The 17,843-nt window shown below is 57.8% G+C and overlaps 1 protein-coding gene across 3 annotated transcripts in view; it reads right to left on the reverse strand.

Moving 5' to 3' along the window:
• Positions 1-441: 441 nt before the first annotated feature.
• Positions 442-17,843, reverse strand: part of NADSYN1 (NAD synthetase 1) — a 28,039-nt gene continuing 10,637 nt past the window's right edge. For 2 of the 3 annotated variants that reach the window (XM_055580553.1, XM_055580554.1), the window contains 15 exons: positions 15,894-15,982; positions 15,522-15,639; positions 14,621-14,752; positions 10,278-10,352; positions 9,320-9,444; positions 8,668-8,716; positions 7,788-7,890; positions 7,169-7,337; positions 5,835-5,970; positions 4,980-5,086; positions 4,300-4,431; positions 3,891-3,960; positions 3,470-3,598; positions 2,623-2,799; positions 442-796 (listed from right to left, as the gene is read on the reverse strand). In XM_055580553.1, coding sequence (XP_055436528.1) covers positions 746-796; positions 2,623-2,799; positions 3,470-3,598; positions 3,891-3,960; positions 4,300-4,431; positions 4,980-5,086; positions 5,835-5,970; positions 7,169-7,337; positions 7,788-7,890; positions 8,668-8,716; positions 9,320-9,444; positions 10,278-10,352; positions 14,621-14,752; positions 15,522-15,639; positions 15,894-15,982 — 1,662 coding nt within the window. In that variant the 3' untranslated portion in view covers positions 442-745. Of the gene's footprint in view, positions 797-2,622; positions 2,800-3,368; positions 3,599-3,890; positions 3,961-4,299; positions 4,432-4,979; positions 5,087-5,834; positions 5,971-7,168; positions 7,338-7,787; positions 7,891-8,667; positions 8,717-9,319; positions 9,445-10,277; positions 10,353-14,620; positions 14,753-15,521; positions 15,640-15,893; positions 15,983-17,843 lie in introns of those variants that run through there. The other variant, XR_008714493.1, reaches the window with a different exon arrangement.

The raw sequence follows: 17,843 nt of genomic DNA on the forward strand, positions 1-17,843 counted from the left end.
TTCTTTGCAGCACTATTCACAATAGCCAGGACATGGGAGCGACCCAGATATCCACCGGCAGATGAGTGGATGAAGAAGATGCAGTGCACACGCGGTGGGGTGCTACTCAGCCACAGAGAAGAACGGAATGACACCACGCGCAGCAGCGTGGACGGACCTAGAGATCGTCATGACGCCGAGTGCAGCAGCGTGGATGGACCTAGAGGTCGTCACACTAAGTGAAGTCAGACAGAGAAAGACAAACTTCACATGACGCCGCTTACACGTGGGATCTAAACCAGGACACAAAGGAGCCTCTCTGCGAAAACAGGAACAGACATAGAGAACAGACTTGCGGGAGCCAGCAGGGAGCGGCCGGGGAGGGTGCAGTGGGAGGCTGGGTCGGCAGGTGTAAACTTTCACACGTGTTCTCAGGACGGATAAACAACAAGGCCCTACGGCACAGCACAGAGAACTGTATTTGATATCCTACGACCTCCTCTAATAGAAAAGAATATTTATATAAAAAAAGATAAAAGTATGCATATATACATAAAACTGAATCACTTTGCTGTCCAGCAGTAATTAACACAACACTGTAAATCAACAGTATGTATTTCAATTAAAAATTCAAATAAAATCGCATCCTCTTTCCTTCAGCCTTTTTAAAAATGGAACTAGACCTCTCCTTGAAATACGTCAGACGGGGCTCCGCTCCCGCTCTTGGTTGCGGGCAGGCGGGGCGCCCTCCGCACAGGGTGCAGCCTCAGTCCACGCCGTCTAGCTCCTGCCGCTGTCTCCCCTCCAGCTGGAGGACCTAGAAGAGGAGATGCGGTGTCACCACGAGGGCCCGAACAGCCGCGCTGCTGAAACACACCCATCTACCCGAAAGAGCGAAACAGTCACAGGATCGAAAACGCAGGTCTGCAAACCGCACCTGCAGGGCAAGGAGACCTGGGGTTGGGGGTGGGGGGTGGGGGGCGGAGATCCCGAGTCTGGAAGGACCTGTGCTGGCCGGGGGTGGGGACAGGGGTCACTGCTGGGCTAGAAGGTCACAGCAAGCCCATCTTCACCGAGCTGTGTTTTCCTACATGTGCGGATCTTCCAGCTGCGGTCTCTGAACCCCATGCCTGAGCGCGTCTTGGCCGGAGCCAAGCCCCGCCCCTTACGAGTTCTTTGTGGGGAGGGGGCGTCCACGGCACTGTAGGGTGTTCAGCAGCATCTCTGGACTCTGTCTGCTAGATGTGGGGGTACAGACCTCACCCCGGGCGGGATAACCGTCTCTGGACATGGCCTGACGCGCCCTGGAGGAGGGTCGCGGCCGCGCAGGGTCGCTTGGCTCCCATCACCTCCTCATGGATGCTCCCTTCTGCCCCACCCCGAGGTCCTCCAGCTCAACGCGGCTCTTATTGTAAGAGGAAAGAACCTTTGGGATTTATTACAATTTATCACTAAAGCAGGGGTCCCCAACCCCCGGGCCATAGACGGGCACCAGTCCACGGCCTGTTGGGAACCAGGCTGCACAGCAGGAGCTGAGCGGTGGGTGGGCAAGCGAGCGAAGCTTCGTCTAATCCCCCTTACTCACGTTACAGCCTGAGCCATCTCCCCCGCCCCTCATCCCTGGGAAAACTGTCTTTCGTGAAACTGGTCCCTGGTGCTGAAAAGGTTGGGGACCACTGCCCTAAAGAGATGTTGCCCATTATACATAAGGGTCATCTCTGGGAACCCTGCCTCCCAGGTAAGGAGCACCAAGCTGAAATACCTTTGTTTAGTTCACAGGAAACACTGAGCAGACCCACCTGTGAGTGGCTGCAAGGGAGGAGGAAACAAGCTGTCCTCCCCCCACAAGCCGACGGGAGCCAGCAAGTGTTTGACTTTGCTCCCTCCTCTCTTAGTATAAAAGGAGCCTGGATTCTAACTCAGGCAAGATGGTTCTTTGGGACATGAGTCCTCCACCTTCTTGGTCTACTGGCTTTCCCAATAAAGTCGCTATTCCTTGTCTCAGCAACTCATCTCTCGATTTACTGTCATGCATCAAGCAGGACGAGCTTGGACTTGGCAACATTATCACCATTTATCACTTTCACGGATCCCGTGTTCACTCATCAGCCGTCTTTCTCCTCCCATCACCTTCACTGGGGAGGGGCTGCCTCGAACTTGCCTCCATCACAGAAAAGGGAAGGATCTAGACTTGCCTATTAAATTGATTTTTTTCTGCTTCCTTTATTCTACTATTAATCAATAAGGAAAAACAGATGGTTCAGACAATGCAAAGCCAGTTGGACGCCCCAGTAGTCTAGAAATCACAGTGGTTGGGCTCACACTGACCGTGGGATGGAGCCGCTAATTTTAGCATCCTCAGTATAGCCCAAAACAGCACATGCCAAGCTCTGATGGACCTGAAACATCCTGGACACTTGGCAGAAAGCAGGACAATAAAAAAAATGCCACCATATACATTAACCATGTACAGGGAAGCCTGGCGTGCTGCAGTCCATGGGGTCACAAAGAGTTGGACACGACGGAGTGACTGAACATTAAAAAGCTTTTCAGTCCTCCATGGAGACGAGCAGGTGGAGGAGACGAGCTGGTATTCCCTCGACAGATGTTTAAGAGGGAGAGAAAACATTCCCCCTGGCTCACCTGGTTTTCAATGCAGCGGAACTGCCAGGGCCAGCGGGTGTTGTACAGAAATGGCCGCAGGTCGAACCTGTTGTCGTCCGGGCTGTAGCTCTCGGCGTGGTATGCGGGGGTCAGTGTGGTCATCTTGTGTCGGTTCATGGAATACTTGGAGAAAAAGTGCTTCACTTTGTCAGCCACCTGGGAGGCGAGGGGTGCACAGGGCCTGGTGTTAGCAAAGCCGGGAAGCCCCAACACTGGCGTTCTCAGCAGCATCGTGCAGGCCAGTTAACAGCCTCCCCTCAGCAGCCGCAGAGCACTGCCTTGGGACTTCCTCAAAGCCAGGAGTGGACCGATGCTGCTGCCTGGGCTAGAGAAGCGAACTGGAGCTGTAAGGATGGGGGTTCCTGACTCTAGCATCCTGGTAACTGCATCAGGAGACCTGGGCAGGGGTCCCAGGAAGATGTATTCCTATTTCGTGAAGCTTCCAGATGGTTCTGCAGGGACCACCCTGTCTATGGGCTTCAGCCCTAATGCGCCTGACAACTAGGGGAAAAGAAGCCATATTCTGACCTCGGAGTTTGTCCTCTGCCCCCCAAAGAGGGGAGCAGCTTGCGTGTTGTGAGGGGGTCCAGCTCCACTCAGATAAGCTCAGCCAGAGCGGGGGAGGGCTGAGAACGGGGCTGTGGTTCCTTCCAGAGTGCTCTCCCCCTAAAGTCACACAGTGGCTACCTGCTCCAGAGCCAAACCCACCCGCAAGGTGACCTCACCTGCCAGCTCCCTGCGGACGCCAGGCGCCTCGCCTGCCAACTGCCCGTGGACGTCAGGTGCGCCTCACCCGCTGGGTCCCCGCAGACGCCGGGTGCCTCACCTGTCGCGGGGAGCAGGTATCCCTCCACATGTTGAGGAGTTTGCAGAACATGCTGTAGGGGCCCATCTTGGCGACCTTCCGGAGCCTCCCGTAGACGGACAGCTCCGCATATGTCATCCCCATGTCTTCCTGGGGACGAAAGAGATGCGCCTCATGAGTGACAGCAGGTCAGCGCTGGGGGGACAGCCTGAAACCTCTGCTGGAGACGGAACCAAACTCCCCGCCCCGCCTCCTCCCGGCCCCAACCTTGAGAGACCCGAATTGAACATCAGAGGTCAGCAACGGTGGCACTGAGCCCTGGACTCCCAGCCGGGGCCCCAGTGACGGAGCACGGTTGCTCGGGGGCAGACAGGAGGGCAGGCAGGAGCCCCGGAGCGTGGAGGTGGCGGAGGAAGTGCAGTGACAGAGCCACCACGGTTACCTCGTCGGTCTGGGACACCCGTCCGTGGGCCAAGGGCTCCAGCTCAGCTGTGGCCGGTGCTGCCAGGATGCTGCGGTCAGGGCACACAGAGGTCGGTTACAACAGCTGGGTGTTAGCGCAACAGACATCGCGCAAGTGCGGAGACGGGGAAGCGCCGACTTTCCAGCCTCTTGCGGGGCAGAGGGCGGCAGTGGCCGCCGGATCTGGCCACAGCCAGGGTGGCAGTGATGGGAAGGAAGCGGGTACCTGGTCTCGGGGCCCGAGTGCCCTTGGAGGCCCGACCGCTTCCATCAGGCGATGGGTGCTACGGAAGGTGGCTGAGAGGGGGCAGAGTGGCCGGGGCTGTGCTGAGAAGATGCGTACCCGGCGGCCCAGGGGCACAGCCATGGCCTCGCGGGCGCACACGCACCTCTGCAGGGCAGGAAGCTGGAAGCGCTCCGCGCAGAGCTGGACGAAGGCCCTCAGGTCCGTCTTGCTGATCCCGCCGACGGGGTTGATGTCCGCGCTGGAGCAGTCATACTTGGTCAGGTAGCCAAGGAGGCTGCAGCCGGACAAAGGACAGGGGCTTTCCAGGCAGCAGACCCGGGAGCTGCAGACTCCGAGAACCTGGGGGCCTGGCCATGCTGCCCCTGGGTGCCGGGACACGCCTTCTTCCGGGGCCCTGGAGCTAGAGCTTGGCAGACTCGAGGGTCTCGGAGAAGTCTGATGTGCTGGGGCAGACTGGGGAAGGGGCAGGTGCTGCGGATGGCCAAGGAGGGGTAGCCAGCAAGCCGGAGGGGACATAGTTTGAGGGATGACCAGTGCCAGCCCCGAGTGGGGCTGCTTCAACCAAGCCCGAGGTGGGTGTAAGGTCACTCTGTGTCCCGTTAAACAGACGGCTGATGGTACGAACAGGGTCCGGTCTGTGGGCAAGGGTCAGGATTTCCAGGCCAGAAGAGATGGCCATTTTCATCTGACCCCTGTGCCTCTTCCACTCCTTGACTGCTCCCAAAGGTGCACCCAGAGCAGCAGCAGAGTGAGGGGGGCACAGACCCACAGGAGTGGCCTCGGGTGGAGCGGGGTCTCCTCCAGGCTAGGGGCCGCACACACCTCTCATCCACATTGGCGGATCCGAGCACGAGAAGCCCGCCGGGGGCACCGCGAGACCAGAGGCTCAGCTGAGCGAAGAGGTAGGCGATGACCATCCTCACCCGCGCCTGGCCCACAGGAGGGGACGTCACCGTGCCGGCCGGGGCTGGGGGGACGCGTGCTAACACGACCTCCCCGCACCTCGGAGAGCAGGAATGCTTAAGTGATGCAGGAGCTTCTAGTCCCCAGAGAGTCCTGGAGCCCGTGGTCCATCCCCCGAGGGGCTCCTGCACTCAGCAGGGAGGGACCAGGCCCTGAGATGAGAGCTCGGCAGCGGAGAGACTGGGCTGCAAGGCCAGTGGGAGAGACCTTGACTGCTCCGGCCCGTCCCTGCACCCCTGGGGAAGGCCACCAGCAACCCCAGGAAGGGGATGGAGACAGGGTAGACCCCAGCAGAAGCAGCTCACGCCCCCTCTTTCCCTGCACGGACCACCCAGGGTCCAGCTCCCCTGTAGCCGATCCCTGAAGATGCAGAAGACACACACACTCAGACACACTCACACTTCATGCTCACAGACTCTCACGCTGATGCACACTCACACACACAGAGTCACGTGCTTGCACCCCCACATACGCACACTCTCAGATGCCCCACTCCCTTACTCTTGCACACTAACCTATTCCTGTGCACACACCTGTGCACACTCTCACCCTCGTACCCCTCCGCACCTCTCACACACACACACACACACGCAGAGCCCCATCTTCGTCCATGAGGCTGCACGCTCTGCGTCTCTAAGAGGCGGGCTGCTTGTGGACCCCCCGCCGGCCGCCCCTGGGTTTCCTGTGGTCCCTGTGTGCGGACAAGGTGTGCACCTGGACGTTCTGCAGAGCCAGGTTCTCCCGGTCGCTCCCTCCGTGAACCGCAAACCGAGGGCTCGCACCCGTCACCAGGCTGAAGAGGCCCACGAGGGCCTTGACCGCTGGGTCGATGTGGAGACCGATGTGGTGGCTGGAAGGCGAACGGGCGGGCGTGCAGACAGTGAAACAAACCCACGGGGCACGGAGCTCGCCGTCTTCGAGGGCCCCGTCCAGCGGCGCTGAGGACATTCACGACGCGCCACCACCACACCACCACCTCCAGCTCCAGAGCCTCCCATCAGCCCAGAAGGAGACCCTGTGCCCGCGAGCAGTCCCTCCCCAACCCCCTCCTCTTCCAGCCCCTGGCGACCACGGACACTCTTTCTGTGTGTATGTGTGCATGTGCACTCCGTCGTGTCTGACTCTTTGTGACCCCATGGACCGTAGCCTGGACAGGCTCCTCTGTCCACGGAATTTTCCAGGCAAAAATACTGGAGTGGGTTGCCGTTTCCTTCTCCAGGGAATCTTCCCAACCCAGGATCAAACCTGCATCCCTTTCGTCTCCCGCACTGGCAGGCGGGTTTGTCACCACTGAGCCATCAGGAAAGCCCTAAGATTGGCCTATTCTGGACATTTCGTAGAAATGGAATCACACGGTAACTGTCCTTTGGTGTCTGGCTTCTTTCACTGAATCTAAGGCTTTCAGGTTCATGCAGGCGGTAGCCTGTGTCAGCGCTTCCTTCCTTTTCAAGGCTGAGAAGCACCCCTGTGTGCGAACAGACCACATCTTTTCTCTACTCAACTGCTGATGCCATGTGAGCTGCGACTACGCTGCGTGGACACGAATGTGTGAATACTTGCTCATTTCTTTGCTTTCAATCCCTCTGGGCATCTCCCTGGGAGCAGGATTGTGGGGTGGGGGCAGCTTTTAGCTGAGCTCTGCTTACAGAATGGGCAGCTCCTTATTTTTTCTTTGGAGGCAGAACAGATGGAACGTTCTGAACGGAACCAAGTCTCCCTGAACAGAAAGACACACCCCCCCGCCTGCGTCTGGTACAGTGGCCCCCGAGGGAGGCAGAGGAGGGCGGGTGGCTGCACTCCTGGAGCGGCGAGGGGCTCTGTGCTCCCACCTGGAGTGCATCAGCCCGCTCCTGGGAAGGACTTAGGGGAAGGGGCGATCTCAGACATGGAGAAGATCTGGGGTAAAGCTGATGGGAAGCCACATCATCAGCAGTTGAGTAGAGAAACACCTCGCCTCTGGGGTGCTCAGTGACCCACAAATGGGGCCTCCGGGGGAGCTTCCCGTGGTCCCCGGCAGCCGGCCGGGCCCGACACCAGGGACCAGCTACCTTCCGATCTGCTGGGCCAGCTCTCGGGCCCTGTCGCAGGTCTCCTGGGAGGAGTTCTCGCTGGCCATGTAGCAGGTGGTCAGGACGCGGCCGCAGAGCTCCCGGGGGTCCTGGGGGGTGTAGCTGGGCTGGTTCACGATGGTTCGGACATCAGCCAGCACCTCCAGATCTGAAACCCGCGGGACAGAGGGCACGTGCTGTGTGCCAGGCGCCTGCACCACCCAGTCCCTCTCTACCGCCCGGCAGTCTCGCCAGATGGCACCACAGTGCCCGTTTCTCAGCTCCGGATGCTTTGGGAATGGCCGACGTCGCCCCTCATGGCGGCAGGGTGTGAACCCGGGCTGGCCTGACCCCAGGGCCCTGTTCTTTCATCCCGGTCAGGCTGCCGACATACAGCAGCAGCAGCAGGTACCCTGTGGGTTGACGGGCTGGGCCACGAGGGCCCGAGGCCCTGGAAGGGACCTCAGCGGCCTTGCTGTGCCCAGGCCCCAGGGCTTGGGGTGATGCTGGGACGCTGAGCATGCCCCCACCACAATGCTGGGTTAGCTGGGTTGGCCCCTCTGCTCCTCCCACAGGCTGAGCCCCCCTGGAACCTACTCGGGCCCCAGGCGTCACCTACTTCCACGCTTCACAGCCTCGCAGACCTGGCGGCACATGGAGTAGACCAGGCAGGCAGTGGCCGCGCTGTCCACCCCGCCGCTCAGGGGAAGGAAGAACCCCGCCTGGAACAGGCCAACCGGATGGTGGTATGAGCGGAGCCTCACGCCCAGCAGTGAGCCCGGCTCCCCCAGCAAAAACGAGCGCCCACAAAGTGCTGTCCCCCAGGGGAGGAGAAGGGAGCCCTGCACATTCCACAAGGTGAAGGGAGCGCCACCGTGGAGGGCCCAAGGCCGAGTCTCCACCGTGAATTACAGACGCACACAATCACACCACTAGGCAGGAAGTCTTGTAACTCGGGGTCATCAGACAGGACCCCAAAGACAGAGCCAAACCTCAGGGCGACCTTGGCCAGGGTAGCCGAGGCTCCTGACTGAGGCAGAGTCAGGAGATGTTTGCATTAAGAAACACCCATCAGGGCTTCCCGGGTGATCCAGTAGTTAAGAATCTGTCATGCAATGCAAGGGACCCTGGTTCGATTCCTGGTCTGGGCGGATTCCACCTGCCACAGAACAACTAAGCCCGTGTACCCCAACTACTGAGCTCCCACTCAAGAGCCCAAGAGCCGCTATGACCGCGGCCTGTGTGCCTCGAGAGCGGCTCCATGACAAGAGAAGCCACCACAGTGAGAAGCCCATGCTCTCAGCTGGAGAGTAGCCCCCACTCATGGCAACTAAAGAAAGCCTGTGTGCAGCAACAAAGACCCACCTCAGTCAAAAAGCAAATTAAATAAATAAATCTTAAAAAAAAAAAAAAGTCACCGGTATGCCACAGAGTCAAACGCAAACCCACTGTAGAAGGATTAAAGGGGGCTGGCTGGCCAGATTCCCCCCACATCTTACCTGTCGGCTGCGTCTTAAGAAGTCCCAGAGCCAGCACGCGGGTCCCAGGCTGGAGAATGGTGGAGAGCATGAGGTTGGCGAGCTGCTGCCCTGTTCGCAGCTCACCTGGGGGCAGGTGCCCAGGTGGACGCAGGGCCGGTGAGCAGCGCCAGCACGCTGCCCCCGGCTGCTTTCAGCCTTTCGAGGGAATGAATGCTTCTGAAGCCTCAGAGCAGCCCCAGGAGGTAGGTGGTCTCATTGGTCCCGTGGGGGAAATGGAGACAGAAAAGCAAGCACAGTGTCTCCATGCCCGAGGGCCCAGGGCAAGGCGGGCAGGGCTGGGCGTGGGGCCGGCAGTCTAGTTACAGACTGCAGACCCTGGAGACCAGGGTGCAAGGCCCCCAAGCGGCCACTTGGCGGTGCAGCAGGGGACGGAGGGAGTGTCCCGGGAAGGACAGTGTGTCGGTCGCTCAGTCGTGTCCGACTCTTTGCAACCCCGTGGACTGTAGCCCGCCAGGCTCCTCTGTCCATGAGATTCTCCAGGCAAGAAGGCATGGGTTGCCATGCCCTTCTCCAGGGGATCTTCCCGACCCCGGTCTCCCGCATTGCAGATGGATTCTTTACCATCTGCAGACCCTCCTCTACCCCCTCCCCTGCACACCAACAGCCCCACCTGATCTCCTCCGCGGGACTGTAGTATTTCCACTCGATGGGCTCAGACACAGGCTCCAGCAGGTCTTCGTGGCAGGAGAGGGCAAAATCCACCTTCACGCGGGGGTAGGGGCTCACCCTGCTGGCCTGCGAAGGACACTCCCTGAGGGCCTGAACCCATACAGGCCCCCGGGATGACTGTAGGGGGGATGCTACACAGCTCAGGGACCCTTCACAGCCACCAGCATGGCCAGGACACGGATGGATGTAGCAAACGCTGGTGGGATGTGGGGAAGTGCAGCCCTCGCACAGCGCTGGGGGGATGCAAGATGGAGCAGTGACTGAGGACGGTCTGGCAGGACATCCCACAATTAAACAGAGAATCGCCACAGGACCAGGGCAGTCCCAGGCAGATAACAGAAGACACACAAGCGTGTCCACACACACGCCTGGCACATGCCATAGCAGCACCGATCCTCACGGCCAGAGCAGAGATGGTCCAAATGTCCGCCGACAGGTGAATGGACGCACAGCGTGTGGGGTACCCGGGCAGTGAGGTATTACTCAGCCATACAGAGGGATGAAGAACTAACTCACTCCTCAGCACGGATGAACCAAAACACTATCCTCAGGGAAAGAAGGAAGTTGCAAAAGGGCACATATTACACGATCCCATTTATACAAAACGTCCAGAATTGGCAAATCCATAGAGTCAGCACAGACAGTGGTTGCCAGGGGTCCTGGGGCAGGTGGACGGGGAGTGACAACTCATGGGTCCAGGTTTCTTTCAGGTGAAAGGAACATTCTGACACTGATGCTGGTGATGCTGCTCAACTCCACAGATACAGTAGAGACCACTGCATCTCGTGCTGAGATCAGTGAATTACAGGGTATGGGAATGACATTTCAATGAAGCTATTGTTAAAAAAAATGTCTCCGTCTTTGATGAGCATCCTATGGGTGTGTTTATAATCGCTTACCGCCAGGTTTCGAGATGAAATCTCCGCCCTGTAGCTTCTGATGTCCTCCAAATCCAACGTGGCCGTGAGCACTTCCTAGAGAAGGGAGTTTCCAAGAAAAATCATGATTTCCTATTTTTTTCCCTCACGCACCTGTTTTCATAAGTATGCCACATTATATGCAATGAGTCCCGCCGTCTAAGGCAGGGACTAGGGGCCTGGGGAAAGGGGAGCACCCATGCTGTGGCCCACCCAAAGCCCTTCCCTCTTGTCATTGCCACCAGAACGTCTACTGAATTGACACACTTGCTGATAAGACACAACAAATGTCTGCTGGGAGCTTTTGAGCAAGTTTCTTAAAAAGACACAGGGAGAGCAAGGGCCCTGTTTCTGCCTTTGAATGTGGTTGTATGAAGATGGGATGGCTGGAGCTGCTGCAGCCATGCTGTGACCATGAGGCAACTGACTCTGACACCTACACAGAGGAAGGCCCAGCTGGAGAGCGAGAGAGGGATGCAGCCAGAGCCCCGGCAGCCACCACACACAGGTCCCAGCCCAGATGTGCCGCATGTGTCCTAGGACACGGCGCTTCATTGCCTTTGAGTCCAGATGAGATGGAGGTTCTGCCACATGCAACCAATAGCAGAAAATAGAAAACTTTTAATTCAGAGATACGACTCCTTTCTTTATGAAAAGAATCCTAACCAGATCATACTACGAGGCTATCGTCTCACACGTGCAGGTGCGGGACAGCAGGAACTACTTCTGAGGGGGACCCCGTGTGGCCGGGCGCCTGCTCCTGCTGCTGGCCATGGGCAGCCATCTATGCCAACACCGAGCCTAACCCAAGATAGAAACGTCTGTGAAGAGACAGAGAACAAAGAACTCCCACGTCCACTCGTTCTTCTGTCATTTCCCAAGTGCTGGTCAGCGAAGCCACCAGGCTGCTCCTGACAAAGCCACAGAAATTGGAAAGACCCCAGAGGAGTGAGTCCTTCCTGAGAGGAAGGCCCCAGTCCACTTTTCCTGGAAGTAGGTTAGCTTCACACAAAGGCAGGGTCGAGGCCATGAGAAGCATGTGCCCTCGAGAAGGTCCACAGACCAAAGAGGTGGCAGAACTGAAGGGCACTGCCCCACCCCAAGGCGGTGATGCCACCTCCATCAGGAACAGCCAAGTCAGAGAGCTCTGGCTCAAGGGCCCCCCGGGGGGTGTGGGGCAACGGCGCCCAGGTTATAGTGTGGCAAACAATCACCTGGGTGCTTGCTGAAATGGGGGCTCCTGGGGGGCCTGGAACCTGCAGCCACCTGCACACCTGCTCATCCAGGTACAGGTGGTCCCCGAAACTCACTGCCAGTCTCCTGGCACCAAGTGCCTGCGGCCCGGACGTCTGGCCGAGAGTCCTGGCCAAGCGGGCCTGCACTGAGGCATGTCCGGAGCAGATGAGCACTTGGCCGTCTGCATGGACTTTATCTTCGCCTCCAGAGGCCTTCTGTCTTAATCAAGGTTACTGCTGAACAGCAGGAGGCCTCTGGGACCCCGCCACCCGGAAGGCAAGGTCTGGGGACCATGCTCATTCGCACCGGGAAGGCAGGATCAGGGTCCCCATGGTCAGGGGACCATCTGCAGGGAGGTGGCTTCTTCCAGCTGCACACTGCCAAACCCTGGGCTTCGCTCTGAGCAAGAAATACCATGAATTCGTTCCAAGGTTCCTTTCCTCAGTCCATTCTGAAACCGAAGTTTGATTTCATAACCACCTCTTTGCCGACAACCCCAGTGAGACCGCACAAGTAGGTGAAACGGTGAAGCGACAGACATTGCATCAGAGGGCTCCGGAGAAGTTCTTATTCAGAGACACCCGCTTGTCTTGCTCTGGCAGAGAAAGCCCCAGAAACCCTTTTTTTCTCCTGCTACTACCTGCTTCTGTGAACAAGCATTTCCAACACTTGTTTCCAAAACCCCCGAAAAGACAAGATGAGAGATACCCTGAGAAGCCTGCACTGGCTGCCTGAGCCCAGTCACGGCGACTCTTTCTGGCAGAACTGAAAGTTACTTTGTGTTGCGTTTGCAGATTTGGAGTTGATTCCTATTTGGGGGCGATAGGAGTCGATTCCCATTTGGGGGCAATAACAGTCATTTTCTTTCTTGGAGGCTTAAAAAACTCTTGAGAGCCACACAATTCTCTTTGCTGTTGTTCAGTCACTAAGTTGTGTCCGACTCTTTGCGATCCCATGGACTGCAGCACGCCAGGCTTCCATGTCCTTCACCATCTCCCAGAATTTGCTCAAACTCAGGTCCATTGTGTCGGTGATGCTATCTAACCATATCATCTTCTGTAGTCCCCTTCTCCTCCTGCCCTCAATCTTTCTCAGCATCAGGGTCTTTTCCAATGAGTTGGCTCTTCACATCAGGTGGCCAAAATAGCTTCAGCTTCAGCTTCAGTCTTTCCAATGAATACTCAGGGTTGATTTCCTTTAGGATTGACTGGTTTAATCTCCTTGCTGTCCAAGGGACTCTCAAGAATCTTCTCCAGCACCACAATTTGAAAGTATCAATCCTTTGGCACTCAGCCTTCCTTATGGTCCAGCTCTCACTATGACCCATCTGTCTTGGGTGGCCCTGCATGGCATGGTTCATAGCTTCATTGAGTTATGGAAGCCCCTCCACCATGACAAGGCTGTGATCCATGAAGGGGACACAATTCTTTACAAGGACCTTTTCATCTTGTCTTATTCTCTCTGTGAAGGAAACTAACATCCGATCACATGGGAAGGCTCTACACCCAGGTTAATGTGTGTCTTTAGAAGCAGACGGCTGTGGTTTTCATACCTGTGGCCCCAGTGAAGTCATGATCCCATGGGGGGACGTGTCCCCCATCCCCCGGGCTGGTCATCAGTTCAGTGAGACCAGAGGAGCCCCCAGAATTGGGCCTCCCCACCGAGGAGGGCGGGGTAGGTCTCCAGTCCTGCTTCCAGAACCCGGGGTGGTCAGGGGAGGCAGGGCCCACAGGTAGCATGTGTTGCTTTTCGCTGCTGTTCAGTCGCTCAGTCATGTTTGACTCTTTGTGACCCCGTGGACTGCAGCACACCAGGCCTTCCTGTCCTTCACCATCTCCCAGAGCTTGCTAAAACTCATGTTCATTGAGTCAGTGATGCCATCCAACCATCTCATCCTCTGTCATCCCCTTCTCTACCTGCTTTCAATCTTTCCCAGCATCAGGGTCTTTTCTAATGAGTCGGCTCTTCACATCAGGTGGCCAAAGGATTGGAGCTTCAGCTTCAGTATCAGTCCTTCCAATGAATATTCAGGACTGATTTCCTTTAGGATAGACTGGTTGGATCTCCTTGCAGTCCAAGGGACTCTCAACAGTCTTCTCCAACACTACAGTTAGAAAGCATCGGTTCCTCGGCCCTCAACTTTCTTTATAGTCCAACTCTCACATCCATATACGACCACTGGAAAAACCATAGCTTTGACTAGATGGAACTTTGTTGGCAAAGTGATATCTCTGCTTTTTAATAAGCTGTCTAGGTTGGTCATAGCTTTTCTTCCAAGGAGCAAGCATCTTTTAATTTCATGGCTTCACTCACCATCTGCAGTGATTTTGAAGCCCCCCAAAATAAATTCTCTCACTGTTTCCATTTCTTCCCCTTCTATTTGTCATGAAGTGATGGGACCGGATGCCATGATCTTAGTTTTCTGAATATTGAGTTTTAAGCCAACCTTTTCACTCTCCTCTTTCACTTTCATCAACAGGCTCCTTAGTTCCTCTTTGTTTTCTGCCATAAGGGTGGTGTCATCTGCATATCTGAGGTTATTGATATTTCTCCCAGCAATCTTGATTCCAGGTTGTGTTGTCTTGACTTCTGGGGAAAACACTCCAAGGGCCTACCTGCAAGGCTCTTCCCTGCTCTGCTCCTCCCAAATGACCCCCTTATCGCTGGACGACGTGCAGTGTCTGCTTATTCCTGGGACCAGCTCCAGCTCCCCACGAGCCATGGGATTCTTCCCACAAGCTCATCCCATTCTCCCTGGAGCCAGGGGCCACCCACCCTTTGGTCACTACCAAGCCCCCTCCTTCCGCAGCTCCGGGCCTCTCCTTCAGCTCCTGCAGCCTCGCGGGGACCTCCAGGGCATGCAGGGGTGATAACCCGCAGTGAATCCATCCATCCGGTGCGCTGTGTGGGGGTGTCCCCATAACATTGGGGTAGGAAACCCTCACCCCACCAAGGAGGTGAAGAGGAAGCCATCAAAACCAGCAGGATCCCTCCCAGGGAAGGCACATCAGGGCTCGGGTTACGGGGAGAGCAGAGAACACAGGCTCTGAATGAGAGACCCTCCCGCCATTGCTCGGGCCGGCTCGTACCACATCATCCAGAGAGAACTGGGCGCCCTGGGCACGGATGCTGCCGTTCATGGCTATGAGGGCACAGCCGTCGTAGTGCAGCCGGTCCCCATCGCAGCCCTTCTGATTGGCCAGCAAGTAGATCCCGCCGTTCTGGAAAACACAGCGGACAGCAGTGGTCAGCTCTGATCCATCACCTACCTTCACCCTCTGCCGGCCCAAACATGAGAAGCTTCAGGCCTCCAGCCCTGCAACTCTGCTGTACTAATAATCAGTGCCCCAGCTCCAGCCAATAAAACACACGCCTCCAGGGAAGGCCCCGCAGCTATGACACCCTCGGCCTCGCGAGGCAGCAGGCGTCACACAGATCGTCTACTCTCACCCCCAACAACCACCCAAGGCAGGCGCTGCCACCTCCCCCAGAAGGGAGGAGAGACGGAACTTTGGAGAAGACAACTCCCTGGATTAGGAAGCTGAGATTCTGGCCCCCGGAAAGAGCAGACACGGCCCCTGGAGTCATGCTGCCCACAAGAGCGGCAGTCTCGTGGGCATTCCCCGTGCCCGGCTGTGGTGCCAACGGGGTCCTGATTCCCGGTCACTTGTCCCGAGACCACTGTGATGGTTGAGAGCCCCAGAGCCGCACGGCTGGGGTGTGAGGCCAGGGGCCACTTGACGGTCACATGCTGGGTGCTCTGCTCCAGAGAGCGGAGGTGGCAACAGCACCCGCCTCATAGGGTGCTTCCCACCATTAAATGAGGTCATGGACGTGGGGCCTGGGAGAGGGCACCACAGGGGCCGGTCAGCCATGGCCGGACCCAGGAGGAGCGCCAAGCAGCCTCATGCTCAGGCCTTGCCCTGCGCTGGGTGCCGGGGTCCCACGTGCATGAGACAGACACACACCAGCGTCCCCGCCGCCGCCTACCTTGGTGGTAGCCATGGTCACCAGGTCCACCCGGGCGTGGGCTTTGCGCAGCACGTGATGGCTACCCGAGGCATTGGTGAAGATCTCCACGCCGTCCAGGCCCATGTCCACGTGTGGGCTGTGGGCGGAGGGGTCGGAGAGAAGAGACTCGTGTCCCCAGCCCGTCCACCCAGCCCCACAGCTCCTGGGGTGTCTTCCCTGCCCTGGGCTGAGACGCCAGGGGGCCAAGAGAAGAGATCCGTGTCCCCAGCCCGCCCGCCCAGCCCCGCAGCTCCTGGGGTGTCTTCCCTGCACCGGGCTGAGACGCAAGATAGCTGCAAACCCCCAGCCCCCCAGGGCCCGCAAGGATGGGGATCAGGGGGCAGGGCTGACCTGTGGGGCGTCCAGAGCTCCTCACAGACCTCACTCCCGATACAGGTGTCCCATGTGGAGAGGACGGCATCCCCGAAGGGCACAGTTTCCTGGGGGGCAGTAACCAGAGCTCGTGAGGCCCCCTGGCTGTCCTGTCTGGGCCACGTGCTGAGCCAGGACTCCACAGGCCACACGCGGGACTCGCAGGAAGGCTGCCATTTTGTTTCAAGCCCTAATGAATACCCACCTCCCCCCGCCGGGAGCACTCCCAGCCCAGGGCCAGCGGGTGTCTCCTCTGCGGACCGAAGAGCCCCGGCCACACCCTTCACCCGCCCAAGAACCCAGCTCTGAGCTGCCATGACCTTGACTGTGGCTGTAACCAACTGTGCCTCAGCTCCTGAAGCTTCTGGGGCCCAGTGGGCCGCCAGCATCCGCCACATCGGCTCCCGGATGCTCTTCCGGCATCGTCTGTGCTCTGGGGGTCCCGTGCCCACGCCAGAAACGACCCAACTGAGCCTGACAAAGTTCCCTCCAGCTGACAGGTCACCCAGCTCCCGCGCGGCAGGCCTGGGGCAGGACGCAGGCTCCTGTTTCTCCAAGAGCCTCATTCATGGCCCCTTGAGGGGTGGGGCTGCTGGGAGGCGGGTGAGTGGAGATGGAGCTGCCCCCTGAGGGCGCTGCACGGGTCTGAGGTGTCTCCAGGTTGAACGTGTGCTGAGAGGGTCATGCGGGCATGGAACCCACCTTGGCCACGTCTCTCGGGGACCAAGTTTCAGCTGTGCTCCTATTTCACTTGCTCAAGAGAACTCAACCCTGGAGGCCTGGGATCTTGTTCAGATTCCCTGATGACTGTGTGTGTGAGCTCAACTCCTTTCATCTCCGAGGGCAGGAACCGGGGGAAGCCCGCCTTTTTCTGTTCTGAGGCCTCGGCTCATGAACACAGCGCTCACCCTGGACCCCGAGCCATTTGTCCATGGAGCACCACATGCCCGTGAAGCCCTGACCACGGGGGCAGGGCTAGAATCTTGACCCCATCCTCCTGGGACAAGACCAGGGCTCAGGGCAACAAACAAAACATCCAGGATGGCACCCAGGGACGGGCCCCCGACCTGCACTGTCCAGGCTACAGCTGTTACAGGGCTGGCTTTGCTCTGTCTCTTGAAAATGGCCGTGAATTTTAATCCATGTTTGCCCAGGGCCAATTCCTGCAACTTGTTCCCAATCAAAGACAGCAAGCAGCACCCTTCCACCTGCAGATGATCCCATGTGGGCTTAGGGGGTCACCTGGTGGGACGTTTAGGATGTGAAAGGGTCCTAGAAGAGTGAAACGGAATGAGTGTTGTGGCAGGAGGATGGCTGCTGAAATGACTGCTTCACACACACACATGTTCTGGATCACCGTGACTTTACATTGTTCTCGTTGCTGCAACTCAAGGTCAGAAAAGCCCCCAGGCCACTTGGGAGACGAGCAGACCTGACCGACAGTCCCCTCCCCCAGTCTCAGCCGCACCCACCCAGACTGCCACGGTGGCAGCGACCCAAGAGGGCTGGGGACACCGTGTCCCCGGAGTTCATATCCTGAAGCCCTGACTGCCAGCATCTCAGACATGACTGTGTTTGGAGCTGAGGTCTTCAAAGAGGTGATTAAGTAAAATGAGGGCATCAGGCTGGGCCCTAATCCCACAGGACTGGGGTCCTTCTAAGAAGAGGTCAGGACACAGACACTCACAGGGACGACCCTGTGGGGACACGGGGAGGAGACGGCCATCCACACACCCAGGAGAACGGCCTCAGGAGGACCAGTCCCGCCCACACTAGGGTCTGGGATTCCAGCCTCCAGGCCTGGAGAGAATGAAATTCTGCTGTCTGAATCCCTAGGCTGTGGAATTGGTTATGGAAGCCTGAACAAGTTAATGCACCTGGCAACCAGAATGGAAACTCAGGTAGGAGCCAGAGATACCAGGGGCCCCT

The sequence above is a fragment of the Bubalus kerabau genome, chromosome 5 (assembly GCF_029407905.1).
Source record: "Bubalus kerabau isolate K-KA32 ecotype Philippines breed swamp buffalo chromosome 5, PCC_UOA_SB_1v2, whole genome shotgun sequence".
NCBI lineage: Eukaryota > Metazoa > Chordata > Mammalia > Artiodactyla > Bovidae > Bubalus > Bubalus kerabau.